The sequence below is a fragment of the Lampris incognitus genome, chromosome 11 (genome assembly GCF_029633865.1).
Source record: "Lampris incognitus isolate fLamInc1 chromosome 11, fLamInc1.hap2, whole genome shotgun sequence".
Taxonomy (NCBI): domain Eukaryota; kingdom Metazoa; phylum Chordata; class Actinopteri; order Lampriformes; family Lampridae; genus Lampris; species Lampris incognitus.
In genome coordinates, this window is record NC_079221.1 from 5,246,041 (window position 1) to 5,267,699 (window position 21,659).

At 46.4% G+C, this 21,659-nt stretch overlaps 1 protein-coding gene across 3 annotated transcripts in view; it reads right to left on the reverse strand.

The window, feature by feature from the left end:
• Positions 1-17,941, reverse strand: part of ppp1r9ala (protein phosphatase 1 regulatory subunit 9A-like A) — a 29,142-nt gene extending 11,201 nt beyond the window's left edge. For all 3 annotated transcript variants that reach the window (XM_056289395.1, XM_056289393.1, XM_056289392.1), the window contains exons 1-8: positions 15,885-17,941; positions 4,512-4,644; positions 3,771-3,891; positions 3,186-3,290; positions 2,582-2,708; positions 1,273-1,431; positions 1,076-1,129; positions 639-868 (exon numbers count right to left, since the gene is read on the reverse strand). In XM_056289395.1, the coding sequence (XP_056145370.1) occupies positions 639-868; positions 1,076-1,129; positions 1,273-1,431; positions 2,582-2,708; positions 3,186-3,290; positions 3,771-3,891; positions 4,512-4,644; positions 15,885-17,813 (2,858 nt within the window). In that variant the 5' untranslated portion in view covers positions 17,814-17,941. The remainder of the gene's footprint in view (positions 1-638; positions 869-1,075; positions 1,130-1,272; positions 1,432-2,581; positions 2,709-3,185; positions 3,291-3,770; positions 3,892-4,511; positions 4,645-15,884) is intronic.
• Between the last annotated feature and the right edge of the window lie 3,718 nt (positions 17,942-21,659).

The following is a 21,659-nucleotide window of genomic DNA, read 5'->3' on the forward strand; positions in this document are numbered from 1 at the left end:
CATCTTTGTGTACCATGGAAAGCGCTATACAAATAAAATGTAGTATCATTATTACTAAGAATCATTCCCATGTATGTCGCTCGTTGTGAAATGCCTCATGCACAGGACTGACCCAACTGAACACAATGTATACTTGGCACAAAAAGCAAGGACATTTGTGTTTGGTAGATTATTTCTTTGTTGTAACAATGCTTCTTGGCAATAAATCTTATACCGTTGGAAAGCCTGTTTATTTCCCTTTTAAATGGTGCCACATTTGTAAGGAACATGCACTTGTGGGATGAACAGCAGAGCTGAGTATGTGGGTTGCGCCCATGACAAATTTGCCAAATCTTCTCTGCCAATGCCAAACAGCTTATTTTGCTGTTGCTATTGACTCTTGTTTTGAGCTTTTGGTATCCCAGGTGCTGACAATCAGGTGCCTGATATAAGATTTATTGCCAAGAAGCATGGTTACAACAAAGAAATAATCTACCAAACACAAATTTCCTTACTTTTTGTGCTAAGTTTATTTCCAGTTTAGGTATGCAACAGGGGTTTCAGAGGGTTAGAAGCATGCAGAGACATTTTACCAAATGTGACATGACTTTGCAACTGGAAGTGAGTGTAAATGCATCTCCAGCTCAAGACAAACTCACTTCTGCTGGTAATCCTTAAGCAGTTTCTTGGCTTTGTTGTACTTCTTATCAAGAGCTTCGTACTGGCTCTGAGTATCCATCAGGCGTTCGTTGACACTCTTACACAGGTCCTGGGCCTCCAGCCAGTAACTCTCCATCTCCAGGATCTTCTCATTGTTCTCCTGGATCTTCTGTTGCAGGGCAGCCTCCCTGTCATCCCACAATCCTTTGTCCTCTTCAGATGCCTGTAGCTACAGAGAGGATGGCAAAACATTAGTTTGGTCGAGTAAGAGTTTCACACACAAATGTTTGATCTATCTGTGAGTATATCAGCCATCGTAAACGTGATGAGTTCATATATTTACATGGAATAGTTTCATGACTGTTCCACAGTCTGTTTTCAGTGATGTGTCAACAGCCATTGCAGATCATAAACAATATTCAATAAAACATCATACCTTTTCCTTAAGCTGGTTTATTTCGGCTACAGCAATGCCATGTTTGAGCTGAAGCTACAGAATAAAACGGATATGAAACGATTTGTTACACCAGCCCTCATTGAATCTTCATAGATTATAAGTATCTTGACTGATTTGTTAGTCTAACAACTGATAATCGAGTCGTTAACATTGATAGTCATGGTGTAGAAGTATACCTCTTTGAACTTGAAGGCCATCTGAGATGAGTCCATGCTTGTGGGCATAAACAGTGCCTCTGATTCAGGTAACTCGAACACCTCTACATTTCTCCTAGCAGAGAAACTGGAGCCCAAGAGCCCTTCCTCTACTCCCTCTTCGTCTTCATAGTGCTCCTCCTGGAACATGGCATCACACATAACATCACACACTATTAAGATACAGTCACCTACACACGCCCATGACCGGCATGTGTCAACAGCACTCCCACTTCCGACATCATTGGCCCAGCCTGCAGGGAATCACAGCGAGGAGGGAACTATGGGGAAGGGACATATCTCCTTTACAGTAGAGCGCCTGCATATTCTGCAACATCAAAAATTAGCCACAGGCTCAGTGGATACTCAAACACCACCCACTATCCTCATCAACAGACATACGCCTGCACACACACATAAGTACTTCACATAACCAATCAGCCTTCGAAATGCTGTCCCCTGTGGTCCTGCCAGACAGAAGCTCTTTGTGCATGGCTAACCTGACGTTCATGTAACTACGGCCTTGCAAAAATGGTTGGTGACAGAAGAAATTTCATTATCGCGTCCGGGTGGCGTGGCGGTCTATTCCGTTGGCTACCAACACAGGGATCGCCGGTTTGAGTCCCCGTGTTACCTCCGGATTGGTCGGGCGTCCCTACAAATACAATCGGCTATGTCTGTGGGTGGGAAGCCGGATGTGGGTATGTGTCCCGGTCGCTCGCTGCACTAGCGCCTCCTCTGGTCAGGCGGGGCGCCTGTTCGGGGGGGAGGGGGAACTGGGGGGAATAGCGTGATCCTCCCATGCGCTACATCCCCCTGGCGAAACTCCTCACTGTCAGATGAAAAGAAGCGGCTGGCGACTCCACATGTATCGGAGGAGGCGTGTGGTAGTCTGCAGCCCTCCCCGGATCGGCAGAGGGGGTGAAGCAGCGACCGGGGATGGCTTGGAAGAGTGGGGTAATTGGCCAAATACAAATGGGGAGAAAAAAGGGGGGGGGGGCGTCATTATCTCATTCTTATATCTTCCACCCTGATCTACTCTCTGTGCCCACACATACTCTACAGTAAAAACACAACAAGGCCTGTGGCTGCTTGTGCTTTGGAAGGCAAATATTTCACAACCCCAGGCAGGTATACTGAGACTCTATCCACGCCTTCCAAACACAGCTTATCAGTGACGCTTGGCTTACTCACAACCGACTACTCATTTCCTGGTTGAGAAAAGTGGACTGGGCTTGGTTAGTTGAAGGAGCTCTGGTTGGGGCAGGCTATAGGACAAGTGAGAACTCACCTCCTCTGTGGATTGCTCATAGGGGTCATCCAGGTGCTGCTGCTGGTTCTTCTCCTGCTCTAGTGTCTCACTGATGAGTCGGGCCACTTCACTCTGTGTCCCAGGCTTCTCCCGACCAATGAGGAAGCTGTTTATGAGAGTGCCATCAGTTGGTGCAATACAGAATAGAACCAGCAGCTGACATCTATTCTAAAGTCACTTGCTTATGGCCTTAAAATACCACACCCATGGCCTCCCTTCACTCATGTGTGACTCGCTCTACATGGACGATGTAAAGTTTGGGATATGGAGTAGGCCTGTCATTCCCTTGTGTGTTTTTCACTGTGTGTGCCTCATTGGCCAATATAGTCAATCATTCACATATTCCCTGCACCTCTCAGTTGCCCTTCTGTTTCGGCTGAATAGCCAAAAATAGCACCGCTTTCTCATTCAGGAACTCTATTTTTTTCTGCCAAAAGCTAAACGGACTTTAATCTCCTCCTGCCCAAGCTAATCAGTAAGCTAATCAGCGTAAAATAAAAATGGTGAATTCTGACCTCCCTCTAGATCATATAAATGATGGTATCTTTCAAAAGGGCCTGAGCTAGATGGACTTTGGGCTGACCTGACGGTGCCTTTGGTGTTCTTCAGGACTGTGGCAGCAAACAGCTGGGTGACTCCCACCAGACTGATACCATCTACCTCCACTATCTGGTCATTCACCTGGATTCTACGGAGAGAGAGACGGGTTATTTTTACAGGGAAGAGGCCCTAGAAGACATCTTCAGCACATAATCCAAATGCTTCCCTGAAAAAAAAAAGGAATATTTTAGAATCACAGCACATAGTCATCCAGCTGGCAAACACAAGAGATTTATTCCTTGGGAAACGGAAATAGGCAGGCTATTTTTCCTTAGCTGCCTCCGAAGGTTAAAAATACATCCACTTGTTTAGAAAATGCATGTCTGGGCCCTGGGGAGAAGAGGCATCCCTGGTTTTTGACATTAAAAGAGTGTTGAGGCTATCATGTACAGTGAGTGATGCATGCCATGGAATTTCGTCGGTGCAGCACATGTTAACCGTGGCAACTGATCTGTAGTGCTACTGTGAAGTGTCACTGTGTGTGTGTGTGTGTGTGTGTGTGTGTGTGTGTGTGTGTCTGTTTGTGTGTGAGGGGTGGGGTGGAGGGTGGAATGTCACCATATCTCACCGGCCATCTTTCTCTGCTGCTCCATTCTCTGTTATGGTCTTCACAAAGATACCCAGTTTCTCCAGGCCCTGGTCAGCACCTACTCCCATTCCTATGATGCTGATGCCCAGTCCGTTGTCTCCTGGATGCAGCCAGATGAACAATTTTAGTAGGAAATGGAGAGAATTATCGTCATTAGTCGGGATAAAATCCCATCATTGGGCATCTCCTTGGACTTAGCTTGTAAATATTTTTGTGGTTCAAGAGAAAATGAGATGCAACTCTTGGCATCAGCAGCACAAATGTCATGTTTTCAATTAGGAATCAGGAACACTTTGTCATTTCACTTCATGCACTTGCGTACATGAAATGAAACGAAATGCCGTTTCCCCCAGCCCACAGCAGTACAACACAGAGAAAAAAACACATCCAAAAACTACAAGAACACACATACCCAAACTAACAGTTATCCAAACTAAACAAAAAAATCACTGTCCAATGGAACGAATGCCAGCCAGGGACTGCCGGTCTGCATGGGCTAGCAGTTAGCTTAGCCTGCCCCGCTCTCCGGCGCTAGCTGAGGCCGCTGCAAACGCGAATTAGTGCAGGCGTCTTCCCACACTGGGAGCAGAGTATATTTATTTCAAGTATATGTATCTCCTATGTACTAGAGGCTACCGCAGGTTTGGAAAGGGTGTCTCCTCTTTCCAGTCTGATCCCTGTTGATTGATTGGAATTTCATCTCAGTTTCGCTAGACTCACCTTTTTCAATTTCCACAGGAAACACATCCATCTTCTCCACCCTCTTCTCCAGCTCGTACTCTGCCGATGCTGCCACTGGATCCACCTCATCGTTGCGCCGGTCATACTCCTCATTGGAGTATGTACTGAAGACCTGCGTGGTGGAAAAAAATACCATGAGTGCACTTTTTACACAGCCCCACTTGCAGACAGATTAATACATTTACCATTGACAGATTTTATCATTAGGGCAGCATTGAGATCACAAACATATAGGAGAGGAGTTTTTCTTCTCATTATAAAATTAACTTTAGAACATATTTTACACGTATTTAAATGAGGTAAGCTAACTACGAACACCATCACATTTACACTATTGGCCTGAGGGTGAAAATGCATGGATAAGATTAAGGCACAGGTCAGTCCTCAGAGCTGGACAGTTATAACTACTGAATGAAATCAAGTGAGAGAATAGAAATAAGAATAGAGATACTGGAGGAAATAGAGATGGAGTGCCATGATAAAGACACTTTTAACAGACGTTAAAGATGCCAGGATCGCAGAGCATCTCCATAAGAATGGGTACTGTTGACCTTTCAATCACAAACTGATAAAACTGCAGATATTGCCCTCATTATCATGATATATATTAATATATTGCACAATATGTACAATATTATCACAATAATAATTGGGAATTTTATACAATATTGATACATATCACAAATATGTGCTTACGTATGCAAGAAAATTTATAATTTTAAAGAACCCAGTTGAGGTTCATCACATTTAACCGCTTGTAAATGTAAAGTTCATGGTAATTAAAGTAAAGTAAATGGAGCTGCCAGGGAAGAGGAAAAGAGGAAGGCCAAAGAGGAGGTTTATGGATGTGGTGAGAGAGGACATGCAGGTGGCTGGTGTGACAGAGGAAGATGCAGAGGACAGGAAGAGATGGAAACGGATGATCTGCTGTGGCGCCCCCTAACGGGAGCAGCTGAAAGTAGTAGTAGTAGTAGTAGTAAATGTAAAGTATAATCTCAAACCAAAACTAGCTTTCAAATGATCTATCCATCCATCCATCCATCCATCCATCATCCAAGCTGCTTATCCCAATTGAGGTCACGGGATGCTGGAGCCTATCCCAGCAGTCATTGGGCGGCAGGCGCCAGTCCATCACAGGGCTGGCACACACACACACACACACACACACACACACACACACACACACACACACACACACACACACACACACACACACAAATAAACACACCTAGGGACCACTTAGTACGGCCGATTCGCCTGACCTACATGTCTTTGGACTGTTGGAGGAAACCGGAGCACTCGGAGGAAACCCACGCAGACACGGGGATAACATGCAAACTCCACACTGAGGACGACCCCCAAGGTTGGAGTACCCCGGGGCTTGAACCCCGGACCGGACCTTCTTGCTGTGAGGCGGCCTCACAAATGATACTCAAATACTTCAGACCTCATTTTGGGTGAATTTTAGGTAATATCATTAATTTCGACAACAAAATTATGTATCACAACACGACAATATAGCGATAAACAACACAATTTGGCATCGTTAACGTCCAATAAATTTAATTCGGAAAAAACTCTATTGAAAGACACTAAACGATGATATTGAATTAGTGCCCTGCACTGATTTGGCCCATTGTGAGCAAATAACTAATGTCACAGACTGCACCATACAAGCTTAATCATGCCGGTCATTCGTATCGTTAATGAAAGAGACATCTGTCATTTGTCTGGATTGAGTTGCTGGCGTCATCCAAGTTTACAGCAAACAGAAGCACCGAGGCACAGGGACGGAGGCATGCAAGAAGACGTCCTGCTAAGGGATTTAACCAAGAGTTTCAACACGTGGGGAACTCTTGCAAACAGGCCAAGGAGAGCAATGGATGAGACCCCAAGGCCGTTTTCCTGGCTGGAATCATACAAAGTAGACGTGTACTACAGTAGAGCAGGGACAGAGGGGGAAAGTAGGACACAGCTGGGAAGAACAAACCAGTAGATGTAACAAAGGCTGGTGCTCTGAGGGCGACAGGTGTCCTTCGTCACAATGAAGAGGAGATAAAAATGAGCAGCCCTACAGAGGAGGAAATAACGATGCCCTGACCTCGTAGCTTCAAATCGACTGGCATTATCTGAAGCCTTTTGCACGATTAAATACATTGATGTGTTGACACTTGTTTATATAATCCTTTCTGGGGGAAAAAAAAAGCTTCTAGGGTCAAGCTAAAGTGAGCACTATCGTCCTCTCAGCGGAAGGGACGATAACCATCTGCTGTGACTCAGTGACCAGGATGTAGGAAATGTGTACAGTTCATTCCACGTTAAGCTGAGGACAGCAGCAGCGGCACAGGGGTCCCGTGTGGTCTCTTTTCAAAGCCAGCCAGGCTAGCTCAGATCGCCACGTAGCTTAAACCAGATCACCGATTTCCTGAGGACTGCTGGATCACCATGAGTACTATTTCCACTGATGTGAGCCCTGAGAGGAAGAACAGGGCCATCCTACTAAACAGGAACACGAGCAGACCTCTGATTTTAGGTTGCTGCAAAATCTTTATAAACGGCAAAATGACTTGACTTTAAGGATGATTTAGGACAGGCCTTGACATACAAAGGCTAAATTAGTGTGTTGCAAGCCTACATGGACTACACCCCAGCAGGGACTACATTTTTATCCTGAAGGAGGTTAGATTCAAGTGTGACTGCACTGAAATAACAGGGCATTTCCATACATGGACAAGTTGTCTCTACATTCAGCCTAGTCCAGCATCCCGAGGCCTGATCCAATGCCCTTTGTATTATGAGCGCTCTGATCAGGATGTTGGAGAAAAGGTACAAATAACAAATCATCTTGTTTTGATTTTTCCTGTTTGCTTATCTTTGGTCAATTTACTCTCTGGACAAGCACATATGTAGCACCAACGGGAAACCTGATATAAAATGTACCTTGAACGGATATGTGTACAAATAAACAAATGCTTGTACTGATAAAATGGGTATGGTGAAATGTCACATTCCCAATACCACATCATCAGTAGCATAAAAACGCAATGCAACATACTCCTTGGTGGCATAATGTTGATGGGCTTGCATTTATTACCTTGCAGAATTCACTCCTATCTATCAAAGCAGAACGGTAGTCAAGTATTTCTAGTGCCAATGGTCATGTTATTACCATGTTGTTAGCATGCTATTAGTATGTTATTACCAAATGATAGCATAGGGCTGCTTATTGCAAACATGCATTTTACTCTCGCCATACTGCAAACTCAAGATGCACACAAAAATGGACTCCACAGAGGATCAACGAGCTGTGATGTGGTCTTGTACATGGCCATGCCCTGCCGTGGCTAGCCAACAGACTATTCCTTGTCCCTACGACAGAGATTAAAGGTTATGGTTTCCAATTGCGCCTGAGATATCGAGAGGGGCCACAAACGGCTGAAGAGGATTAAACCTCCTGAGAGCTGGCAGACTTTACTGAAAGTCAAATAAATAAATGAATGAATGTGGTAACGGTATAGGGTTAGAATCCTGCAGCGAGTAGTTATGATGTAACCCAGTAAACATTTCCACTCCAGGCAGCTGAGGCTGAAGTCGAGATCCTACAGCATGCCGAGACATGAGGAATCAGCCACAAGCTGACCTCCTCCTCCGTGTCTGTCTTTCTGTCCCCTCACTGTAGACTTTGGCCCCAATCCAGAAAAAGTGCAGATTATCAGTTTCCTGGCCAACTCCAAACTAAAGATTTTTCTGTTATACACGGGAGTCTGCACGGTTTGTCAAAATGCTACGATTATTTCCACTTCCAAGATATCCAGGTGACATTTTGCCCCATGTGTGTATCTGAGAGGAATCGTGTTCAGCTGTCTAACAAACACAGCGGCTGCAAGTATTGATTTAGGGGACATGTGGGATCCTCTCCCAAGATGATTCCCAAACTAAATGCCAGAGATTAAAGACTGCTGGATTACACACACTACTGCAGCTCTGTGGTAAAGGCAGGAATGCTATTCAGGAGGCCTCTCCCCTTCACAACACAAATGAATCCTCCCTCCTTCTTTTCATACTACAACATGCGTCTACCCTGACTCCACCACCCTGTGCCATTCACCATAAACTCTCTAGTAGTCTTTCTTAACTTGACAGATTAACACATTAGCTGTAAAACACAGGGACAATGCCATCGGCACAAAGCACTTCAGATTAAAACCTTTTTTTTCTTTTTAAATGGCAGACAGTTCAGTGGAGGCATGTTTACCCTGCGTACATCGTTTAAAAGCTAAACTTAATACATCTCTGAACAATGAGGAACTTTTCATACGACCGAACAAATTCATCGGGTTGCAATTTAGCAGGCAGCTAAAAAACATATCCATAAAACTAGAGCAGACAGACTTTCCACTTAGGAGGAAAAAGCACTTTTATTTTTGACTTTGGAGGCTGTCATAATTAAGTCCAGAGAATGTAGGCTAACAGAAAATGGGGGTACAGTGATGCATGCAGGGCCTGCGATGAACTTGCAGTGGTGCAGCAGCAGCGGTTAGGCTTGGCTTCTCACACACACACACACACACACCCCGCCCCCCCCGGTCCGACTTTCCTGTTGCCATGGACTCTTTCAGCTTTTCCGAACAATGTTCTTTTTCTCCGCTGAAATCTAATCACTCGAGCAGTGTCTTCCTTACTAGAGAGACAGAAATCAATCTCTTTATTAGGCCCCTGAAATACACAAAGCTCACTGTTGTTATCGCCATTCACAGTTACCAGGCCAAACACCCATTTTCCTTTATCGCCCTGTACACGTCTGCTTTGACTGGCAAGTTATGCCATTGGCTAAAACCTAAAAACACAAATTTCAATGGGGGGGGGGGGGGAATGCTTATCCACTACAAGTAATTCAGAGCAACCAAGAACGGGGTTTACTTTCCCTTCCACTAGACTTACGATAAGGTTGTTTAACGCATTCTTTTTATTGAACAATCATAAATTGTTAACGAAGTGGAAGAGGTTGTGATGTGGGTTGGTAGACCATCGGGCCATCTGCTTCATATTCCCATTTTCTTCATGGCTCGTGAAAACTCTGGCGCCCACCACACTCGGGCTTGACAATTAATTTTCACTCACCATGGCTGCCCTCTGCATGCGCACTCACATGCAGCGATGTGCCCACACCCAAATTGAACTCGCCCTCCTTCTCCAAAAAAAAAAAAAAAAAAGGGAACGAAAAAGACAGAAAAAAAACACCAGTGTGGGAAATGAGTCAGCAGCTGGGAGGAAAGTGAACCAGAGAAACCCCTGCCAGTGTACCACAGCCAGAGGTCGACCACTAGATTGGGGAGCTTGTAATGTAAGCAGCCCTACAAAAGGCAGCAAATGAAAACACACTGTGAGAGCGAGCCGGGGACAGGGGTGGAGGCCTGGTAAAGATCAGAGAGTAATTAGGAAAGAAAGCGTGGCGCTCAGTTTTCCAGCCCTAAACAGATAGATCAGAGGAGTGAAAGCATGTCCAGTACTACGCATTGCCTCAAGAAATATTATCGTTTCGTGTGGCGCACGTTGGCCGGTTCAACCTGTAACTCTGACCGTCGATCTGTGAGCTACGGTGACGTGGACCGAGAGTGTGGGATTCCGTCACGGAATCAGATATCCAAAATGGTGCAGACAGATACTGGTTTGGCAGGGCTGTTTGCAAATGGCCTACGAGAGCTGCCGCTGTTGTCCTGCAAAGGGTAGCAGAAAACTTTCCGACACGTCAGACAACTGGCGTTACGTTTGACGGAAAAGGCACCAAATGCAGAATGCACCCAGCGATGTGCTTATTAGTAATCACATAATGAAGCAGTTGAAGGCAGTCACAATCGGTCAGACATTCTACTCATGCCAAGCTGTTTAATGACCAGCATTGAGCTGACTGCATTAGTATTCTGTCCCATCTTTCCAGACAGTTCCTCCATGAGCCCAGGTGCCTGGAAGGAGCCCAATTCTTGCTAGGGCCTCACTTCTGACTGGATGAGGGTGGAGTCTTGTCAGACACATTCCACTGGCCACCAAAAGATCCAACTCAGATAGGAAATGGAAAGCATAACACCATGTGGAGAGATGGGTAGCGACTCCGGGGACTTACTTAGTTGAGGCAGTGTAGCAATTAAGCCTTTTCCAAATGGAAAACATGGATCACGCTGTCATGTTTGAATTTAGGTTGCCATTAAAACAATTTTTTTTAAAAAACCCTGAGTATGTTGTACCATTTGCATCCAAAAAAATACATTTCAGGACTGCCCTATGGCAGAATGGTGCACGCCCCTTTTACTTTCCAGCAGAGGTGGGACCGAGTCATTGTTTGCCAAGTCACAAGTAATTCTCAAGTCTTGGCACTCAAGTCAAGTGTCAAGTCAAAACGAGAAAGCCCCAAGTCAAGATTTACAAGTCCCAAGTCAAGTTCCAAGTCCTAAGCTTTGAGCTTCAAGTCTTAAGCAAGTCATTATGCACTCTACGTCAAATTTAACACCATATCAAAATTCACAACAAAGTAATTTAATATAGGTATAAATCTATGCAACTCATGAACGCTTTTTACTTATAACAGGTTTATTCAAAGTGGATCTGTAATCATGGAAATGAGGAGTTTATTGGCCACACTATTTGTAAAAGCACATTTGTCTCTGGGTTTGGAGAAGGTACCGAGTCTTTCAAGTCAAAAGGCTCAAGTCCAGTTGAAGTCATTAGTTATTGGTGTTAATGTCCAAGTCGAGTTACAAGTCTTTTTCAGTTTGTAAAGTCAAGTCTAAAGTAATCAAATTTGTGACTTGAGTCTGACTCAAGTCCAAGTCATGTGACTTGAGTCCACGCCTCTGCTGTCCAGGATTGACAGGAAAATGAGCAAGGAGGAGCAGGACAGACTTGTCCCTATTGGAAAACATGATTACAGACAAAGAAATTGGTCCTCAGTTTTAAAACATAATGGAAATATAAGACAGCCGGGTGATCTGAAAGTTAGACTGACTGTCCTTCAACCAGCACACAACCAGCAGAAGTGTCCTTGAGTGTAACACTGAGCCCCCGATCACAGATTCAATAAGTTGCTCTGGAAAGGAGCAGCAGCTCAAAAACGACTAAATTATTAAAATGATAAAATCTCTAGTAGGCATAATTCACCATCTTGCTCCAAGGCAAAGAAAGCAGGGGGGGGGGTGTTTGGAGAATGTTAGTTACCTCTTGAACCCTCATCCCGGTCACAGCATTAATGATTAGCAACTGTTCTCTACCTGTCACACATGTATTGTCTACATAGACAAATCAGCAGGTATATTGCAGGGATATAGCAAGCTAACTGACAAAGCAAAAAAAGAGGTAGCCTAATTGTTTGTACAGTCATGTCAACAATAGCGGCGGTTAAATTATGTGTAGTGTAAACAAAGCCGAAGGAGCGCGAGATCCTTTGAGTTTAAATAAATACTCCAGCTCTTAGCCACACCCTGCGAGTTAGTTGAGAAAGGACAATCACCATATTTGCTTGACTGAGAACTGTCGGTTGTGCTTCCTGTGACAGCTCGGTGGGGGTGGGGCAAAAGCAGCAGGTGCAGATCCGGGTTCCCACCATTTTCTTTTCTTTCATGATTAACTGGTTCTCGGCTCCCGTTCCAAAAGGCCTCACATGCCGAGTGGCAGCACTATAACAACCGGGGCCAATTGCCCTAGACGGCAGATCCACTGCCCAAAAGTCTCAAAACGACAAACTACATCCCTGAACAGAATAATACACCTACAACAGGGAGGGGGTTAGCGCTATAATTCTTGACTTGCAGCTGCACTATAGGTCTCAAGGTGAGTATAAATTACAGCAAGCACAGATTACTAGGTACACATGACCTGCGGTTTAAAGTTTAGACATATTTTGAATGTCACGCCACTTTTTCCCCGGGTTAGGACACGCCCAGAAAGAAAAATATTTCTAACCTTGCAGGCCAGGCTTTCTTTTTGTTTTCCTGCAGCTTCAGCGTGAACGATTTCTTTACCAGTAAGGTGAAAGGAAAGCACAGATTTCAACATTGGTGCAACAGCTATACTACAGTATGCCCAGGTGGAGTGGTACCTACACTGCCCAGTATCAATGTACGAGCTTGAGTATCCTGGTGCAAAAGTCTAAAATACTAACAATGTGTAATATAATTGCGTGAAATAACAGTAATCTGTCAAAAAAAAAGAAAAGAAAAGAAAAAAGAAAATGTGAACATTAACAGTTATGACACAGCTTTAGTATTTTTGCTGCAGTGGAACAAATAGTCTAGGAGCTCATTAAATTTCAGTGAAGTAATTACGAGTCATTAACATCCATTATTCAGCTCGGTATGAGACCCTGTCCGGGGATGGAATTAAGACCCATCAAGTCAGCCTGCAACAATCCCAGCAGCCTCATAAGCCAAGTTAGTCTTTTCAACCGTGATAAGGGTAATACACACTGAGAATGGACGTCTCCGGTAGTTTACAAAGAGGACCTTTCTTCCTCACAGGACACCTCCTCTGTCCTGACTCAGGTTACTAAAGGACCTAATCCTGTTGGAGGCAGAGGCACAAAGCACTTCCTCTTTTAGTCAGCAACAGACTCAAGGGTGCTCAGTCACAGTGCCAGCTCAGACTAGCAGACTGTGAAGAATGAGGTAGAGCTAGTGGGAAACTTTTGCTTAAGACAGGCCTCAGGTAGAACTTTGGGTCGAGGGATATTCTGGTGACTCGGTCTATGCTAACACACGTACCAAAATGCTCAACTCAACTTGGATGCTTTCAAATCCAAGCTGGTGACACGTCATCACATCCAGCTCTGGCCTCTTTTCAGTGTGTTCACCTGGCCTTTCAAGAAAGCTGGCTGACTGAATGAGTGAATGGATAACCTGAAGCTGGCATCTTACGCTGGTCACTGATCACCATACCCTCATCACACTGTGAAAAAAGTATTTACATTTATCTGTAAGCTTCTTCTGGAAACATCCCTGAGTATTCTCACGGCAATCCGGCAGTAGCCGTGGCAGCAATATGGAAAATAATATGATAATCATAGTTTTACACAGTATCATTAATATATCATATCTAGTTACATATGCAAATATCCAGCTGAAGTTCATCACATTGAACTGTTTAGTAATGTAAAGTATAACATCAAACCAAAACTACTTCTCAAATAATACTGCCTAGAATATTTGTGAGAAATTTCAGGTTATATATTCTTGTTGTCATTAATTTAGACAATGAAATTGTTTTTCACAACAAATATCTGAATTACATCTCAAAACAATACCATGGAAAAACAATAAATGGTAATATCTGATTACTGCCCAGCCCTATCGAGCAGTAGGGAGGCGTTGAAAACAGGGAGAACATCCTTCAACCAGAAGGCCTGCATGCTTCTTGACTGCTGAAGTGTTCTTGAGCAAGGCAATGAAACAACACCAGTTTGGGGGGGGGGGGTATCTGCGCTCTATAGCTGACCCTGAGCTCTGACTTGCCAGCAGAGAGGATTATGGGAAAAGAGTTTTTTTCCTCTTTGGCGAATCAATATAAGAGTTTCTCTAGCCACCTTCACTTCAGTGTCACCTTACAGACTTCGAAACCTGGACTAAGACTACGTTTTATTACATAGCACAGACCAAATAAAGTCTACAAAACAGACTTGCAGCAAACGAGTAGGCTATGGAAAAGCTGAAATTCAGCATTATTCTCTCTTAACTGGACTTATATTCAGCCCTCAACAAACCGATAACCATAGGCCTCATCTCAGCCATACATCATTGATATTTTAGCAGTTTTGGTTCTAACTGTGGAAACCACCCACAAATAAAAAAAGTTACTCTTACATTGATCAGTCTTTTGTTTGATTAAAAGATAACACAATATGGACGCCACACTTCCGCCAAAGTTAATTTCCCTCGACCAGAGCTTAAGTGTTTAACACGATTCCTTAAATACTATCCCCTTGTAACTGTTACTATGATTAACATGTGAACTGTCACCGACAAGAGACCCAGTCTAACATATTGTTGTTAACCATAAAGCTGGCTTTATCTCCCGTCAGTGCTCAGCCAGGGGCCGAGACAGAGGCCTGCACACTGTTGTTTGTGTCCCCCTCCAGGTCAGCTTCTGGTACCCTCTCCCAGGACCCCCTGCCGGGCTGTGGACTAGCAGGGCTGAGGGAGTGGATCCACACCCTGAGATAACAGCACATTTTAAAGGCCTTGGATAAACATTTCAGCTTTTTCCAACTGTGGAAGTCCCTGAAGTGATTTGTTTTTCCCCTGTTGTGACAAAATGATGATTAGATATGCTGATAACTCGAGATATCCGCCACCAACCTCCATTCCCATCACACCCCATCAAAACAGCCCATGTTGAAGTTCAAAGCGCTGCATGTGTGGCAGCGCCTGATCAAACAAACGGTATTCCATACAGCAAAGTGAGTATCGGACACAAAGCAGATTTGCAGTATGTTTGCACCCTATGCGCAGACACAACAAAGACATTGTGAATGAATTCTCAGAGAATGGCTTCGTTTTCCCAAAAGGGATCGGCATCCTTCCGAGAAATAAGAGATGATGAAGTCAAGAATCTCCTAGCCATAATCAGTTAACTTTGCCATGGTTTCTGAATGAGATCATAAAAGCAAATGACACCTAAACCTCATACCCTCAACTGCCAGAAGTGAAAAGTCCCTACATGTTCAGAGGCATGCATGGTTGATTCACCAGTAAAAAGGAGGAGCAACCTCTCTAAAGGAGTAAAACCAGGAATCCACTGTGGTGGCCATGTTTACTTACAGTAGAGTACAGTGAAGGCTCCACTCGACACACACTTGTCATTTAGCTGCAGTTCATTCAAGTTGAAGCCTTCGCACAACGTCAACAATATTTCCAAAAATACATTCATACAATACATACATTACAGCATTCCTAACCAGCATCCCCAAAACAGTTTCATCTTCCCTGATCTCAGTCAGGGTTAAAGTGTTGTTGTTGGAGGCAGGTCCTTCTAACTACCAGCTGTCACCTTGCAATGCCTTGATAACATGTTTATGTCCCATATAGTTTTGGTTTCTAAAGTGTGACAAAGCTTGTCTGATGATACAGTAGAGCAGTCGTGAGGTCAACACGCACAAGAAAAGTATTTATTTTGAACCTGAAACCAATTTGTCTTGTGGACAAATTTGAAAAAAACTGTCTCATGTCTACAAGGAAATACCTGCAATAAACAAAGTTGCTTGATGAGTTAGCAGCTCATGTCCAGCCTTGCGCAGTATGTTTTAGGCCCTGGGGAAAGCGGCAATTGTTCAAAGCCAAACAACATAACAATGAAAATTACTGTACTTACCAGAATGGATTCTGTGGAGAACTGGATTTTCCTCCGTGGAGGTGGGTCCTCCTCATCTGACAGTCCAGGGGCCTCATCATATTCATCCTCGTAATCCCTATAACTCTGTGCCTCCTCCTCCTCCTCTAGTTGATACTCTCCTTCCTCTTCCTCCTCTTCCCTGAGGACCTGATCTACATCTCTGTCATCCACAAACGCTGCATTCTCAATGCCATACACCACCGGAGAGGCCCTGTCCCTTATGCCCTGGCCCACCTGCTCACTCTCTTCTTCAGCAACATCCTCATCTTCCTCGTGATTCTCTGTACCACTTTGACCTGCAAATAAACTCTCCTTCTCCTGTGTCTGCCCAGATAGCTTCCTGCCTTCCGTGACTCTACTTGCATCTGCTTTCTCCACTGTAGTTTGTGTCTCTTTAGCCTCATCTCTAGCAATGGCATGCTGTGCAGGGCTTCCATTTTGTTTCTCTGGTGGGAGGTTTCTCTTTAGACCTTTAGTGAGTTCTTTGGGGCTTTGTACATTCAGCTCCTCAAACACGCAATCTCGAACATTCTCGTCTTCATTTTCCTCACTCTCTGATGACTCATTCTGGACCACAACTAGTTCTGCCCGGACCATGCTCACCCCCCTGGAGTCCAGTGATGAGCCCTGGTTGGCAGGCTTATCTCTGGTAGGGCCATGTGCTGTTTGCCCACCACTCTTGGCACTCTCACAATGTTTTGCCCTGTTGGTGCTTTGAAAATTACAGCCCAATGGAAGGGACTGCTTCACATCCCTTTGGGGCGAGCTACAGAGCTTGACTCCCTCTCCACTGACAGATGGTCTACCAAAGCCATCACAAGATGAGGAGCGCTTGTAGCTCTGGCTGACTGGGGGGGTTTGCTCTGCTGAGAGGGATTTGTGCGTTGCATCAGTTGTTGGAGAGGTGGCTTTGTACGCTGCATTAGTATATGGGAAAGTTGGTTTGGGAGTCACTGTGGTCACAGGGGATGATGGTTTGTTTATGGCATAGGTGCTTGGGGATGTTGATTTGTTAGTGGCATCAGTTAGTAGTGAAGAGGGGCTTTTAGTGGCTTCCTTAGAAGAAGAAGTGGGTTTGTGGGGGCTGTCCCTTGTTGGGGAAGTGAGCTGGGTATGTTCAGATGGAGTGCATGCTTTAGCAGAGGCCAATGCACCTTTTGCATTTGCTCTGTCAGCCTCTTCAGTGTCACTGCCTGCCATGAAGTTCTCCAGCCTCCTGGAGATGGGTCCAGCATTGAGTGACACCCTGGATACATTTTTTTTCTCCTCAACTTCAGTCTTCTCCTCTGGTCGACTTTTAACTGTTATATGAGACTGCTCTGATTTGGTGTTTGTTTCAGTGGATCCTGACACCCTCCTTGTTGTCTTCCCCTCGTCAGAAGCACTACCAAGGGACATGCGGCTCACTGCTCTACTAGAATGCTTTTCAGCTCCAGGCTGCTCTTTGATGCCCCTTTCAAACAGCTTTCTCGTAACAGAAAACTTCTCAGCCAAAGCTGCTTTGTCTATCTCAACTTCTTCTCCCTTGGGCGATTTATCCAAATTGAGCAATTCTGGGCTTGCGGGACTGCTGAAGTTCGCTTTGTGCGTGCTGCCTGAAAATTGTACTTTTGATGGGGACACTTGGGAAACATCAGATTTTAAAGCTGTTTTCACTTCCTGGCCCTCTTGTTGTTGGCCGTCCATTTGCAGGAAAATGTTCTTTATCTTGTTCACTCGATTCCCAAAAGGCCTCCCCCTCGAGTCCTCCCGAGTGTCACTGGAGCCATTTGCATATGACTTGGTAGAGCCCTCGGATTTTGACCCATCAAAGGAGCACTTAATGGCGTGGAAGTCTGACTTGTACGCGTTCCTGTGGGGGGAGGCACTCCTTAGGGTCCTCTCTCCTTTGCTTTCCGCTTTAATCATTTCCCCCAGATTTAATCCGCAGCCAAAATTCAAAGATCAAGTGTAAGCGAGACTCGACAGACGAGGGGATATTTTTTGCTTATTTGCTGCTGCAGAATCGTCCTCTTCTCTCCACCCCCCCCCGCCGCCGCCGCCGCCGCCGCCGCCGCCTATGCAAACGGTGCCATGGGTCCGGCGGAGCCTCTTCGGGGCATTGTCTCAACCAGCACACACAGCGAAGTCATCTAGGAGAGAGAGGGGCAACATTCCTCACTGGGAAATCTCGACAGTCTTTCCCCTCGACTAAAGTTTATCGCTTATTAGCCGTAGCCCACTCTACGCCACGCGTACTCTGCAAGGATCCAGAACGTACCCCCCGTTACCGTGGGGATAACCGATAGCCCGGGAGAGGGACTGAGTTCGAGGCGGCCTAATAACACGGTTTCCTGCGACTAAACGCGCGTTCAGACGCGGGAACTCGTCGGCTTCGCTAATCAGCCGGTTTTCACATCGGTTGCGGTCGACGGGCGAGACAAAAGTCGAACTTACTGGGCCGGTCCGACTCGGTCCGAGCGTCTCGCGCGTCAACGGCCCGTCGTGGCGGGTTCCGGCGTCGGGAAGCGCGAAAAAAGTGCGAGCGCCAAGCCGACGGACGGCGCACAACTTCGACGACTCCCGCCTCCGACTCGTTTCATCGCGCTGGGCGCTGATCAACGGCGTCGCCTGCCACGTCCCGGTTCACATGAGCAAAAGTTGTCCTTTTCCTCCTCTCACCGCCATCGCTTCCCCCCCCCGCATCTCCCCTCCTCCTCCTCCCCTCCCGCTCCGGCGGCGCTCTTCCTGCCTCCTCCTGCCGCGGGACCTGCCGCGCAGCGCGGGCACGATTCGGGAGAGCGGACAAAAAAACAAAAAAAATCGAGCGCGCGCATACATTCCAGAACTCTGCACCCCCCCCCTCCTCCTCTCGTCCCCCCCCCCGCCCCGCCCCCCGCCGCCCCTCCTCCTCCCGCCGAGACGCCGAGTCCGCCGTGGGAAAGCGCGTCCGAGTAAAATCAAGAGGCTCACCTTCAACCGTGCCGCGCCACAACGGAACCGCTGGCTCCCCGTGTGCTCCGTTGCCGCGCACATGTGCGCACACGCCGGCATGACTCACGGCCCATTTCGGCGTGAACCTGCTACGCTGCCAAGGCTTAATAGGTTTCAGAGAAGGGGGCCCCTGGATACCCCCTTTCCCCCCCTGGTCTAAGCAACGCGCAATGTAAAGTGCAGTAACCCGGCTGGACAAAAAAAACCCAGCAGCGCAGACCAGCGTCATTTCTGTGCTGGTCTGTGCTGGTTTTTCCTGCAGGGAAGTGGCTGCTGTTAAACCACTTGGGCATTGCTGAATCCGAACTGACGTTCTGAACTGCACAAAAAAAGTACTAAGTAATAACCCCCACCCCACCCCCCACCCCCACTTTCCAGTAATAAGAATGGCTGCCCAAGGCTACGTTAGACGAGGGGTCAAGATGAAGCTGCAAAGCACACTTCAGGGTGACCCAGAAAGCCAGTATTAACTGGCTTAGGGCTGTTTCCAAGATCCTGTGGTCTTGTGCTACCCCAACCCAACCCCCCCCCCACACACACACACAAACGCACACACACCACCCACCCCCGTCCCCCCGACCCCCTGCAATCCGGAAGCCGAGGATCCCTTGCGGCACCCCTGGGTGCCGGCAAAATCCAGCAAAAGTTACGGTGCAACCTGATTTTTGTTCATCTCGTTCTAATGACCATAAGAACAACTAATAATAATAATCATAAACTACTTTAGAGTAAAACGGCCAATGGGCGACTCTACTTCTGAAGTCCATCCCAGATGGCATCCGGATGTGGGCCATTTCAGGCAATGATGCGGCACTGATGGCCTTCTTTTGGCCCGGACAAAATGGATGTCTATAATAACGAATATGGCCCAAATATGCCAAATCAAATGTGGGCCTTCTTTGGCAAATGTGTGGCACATACGGCATTACTATGGCTCGGTTCTGCCCAGATCTGGCAAACAGTGTTGGGTGCGGGACTGGTCCGAGCCACGGCAATTTTTCTATCTGGGATTGCACTGGTCATGACTCATGGGTCACATGACCAGGCCTGTGAGCTTTGTGCACTATTTCCATTCACATCGTGTTTCACAAAGAGCCATTGCATAGTCACCGAAATCCGTTTACGTGAAGGCAATGCGTTCTCAATAAGAGCTGTGGTGAACACACCGGGCCTAGAGCTGCTTTTGCCGAGCAGTACAGAGTATTTCAGTGTTGGATGTAGTGTCTGATGTTCTCAAAGTGCGAAATTTTTGCACGCAGTTAGTTAGAAAAAGAACATTCCAACCAGCAAATGAGTGAATAAACATTAAAATACACTGTAAGGTAACCTTTAGCTTCATAATGTCCGCGGCGTTATCATTATGTCCACAAAACTGCATGAAATTCTGAATATGCTTACGCAATTACACTATTGATGCGAGCATTTTTCAATGCGCACTGGCAATGCAAGTGTCTGGCTCAACACAAAATACCAATATACACTGATGAGCCAAAGCATTATGACCACCCTCCTGATTAGGTGTTGGTCCTCCGTGTGCCGCCAAAACAGCGATGACCCACCAAGGCATGGACTCTGCAAGACCTCTGAAGGTGCCCTGTGGTATCTGGCACCAAAACACTAGCAGCAGATCCTTCAAGTCCTGTAAGGTGTGAGGCGAAGCCGCTGTGGGTCGGACTTATCGGTTGCTCGATCGGATTGAGACCTGGAGAATTTGGAGGCCGGGGCAAAGCCTTGAACTCTTTGTCATGTTCCTCAAACCATTCCTGAACAATGTGTGCAGTGTGGCAGGGTGCATTATCCTGGAGAAAGAGGCCGCCGCCATCGGGGAATACCACTGCCATGAAGGAGTTCACCCCCAGATCGCAAAATTGCTGTGGCCTGGACCCGTCCCACACCCGACACTTTCATACGAACCACATACCACATGGAATGATGGCGCTTGGGCGGTCTGCTCCTGTCTGTTTGCCAGATCTGGGCCAGAACCAAGCCATAGCAATGCCACACATTTGCCAAAGGTGGCCCATATTTGTTTTGTGATATTTGGGCCATATTCACCATTTACCACACGGGACACTTCAGGGTCACATCCAGATCATATGTTCCCGACAGCACTGCATCTTTGCCAAAAAGGGCCCACATTTGATTTGGCATATTTGGGCCATATTTGCTATTATACATGCGGGCCACTTCAGGCTCACGTCCATTTTGTCAGGGCCAGAAGAAGGCCATCAGTGCTGCATCATTGCCTGACGTGGCCCACATCCGGATGCTATCTGGGCCTGGTCTGCAACGATGTTTAGGTAGGTGGCATGAGTCCAATTGACGTCCACATGAACGGCTGGACCCAGAGTTTCCCCAGTAGAACATTACCCAGAGCATCACACTCCCTCCACCGGCATCACCTCCCCAGGTAAATGGGACACACACGTGATCTAAAAGAAGATGGGACTCATCGGATCAGACGACCTTCTTCCACTGCTCCAAGGTCCAGTTCTGATGCTCGCATGCCCATTGTAGGTGCCTTTGACGGTGGACAGCAGTCATCGTGAGCACTCTGACTGGTCTGCAGATATGCACTGTGTGTTGTGACATTCCTCCCATAACCATCATTAAAATGTTCTGTGACTTGTGCCACAGTAGACCTTCTGTTGGTTTGGACCACACAGGACAGGGAAACCCAGCTGTGTCGATGAGCCTTGGGCGCCCAACACCCTGTCCTGGTTTGTGGTTTGTCCCTCCTCGGACCACTGTCGGTAGGTACTCACCACTGCTGACCAGGAT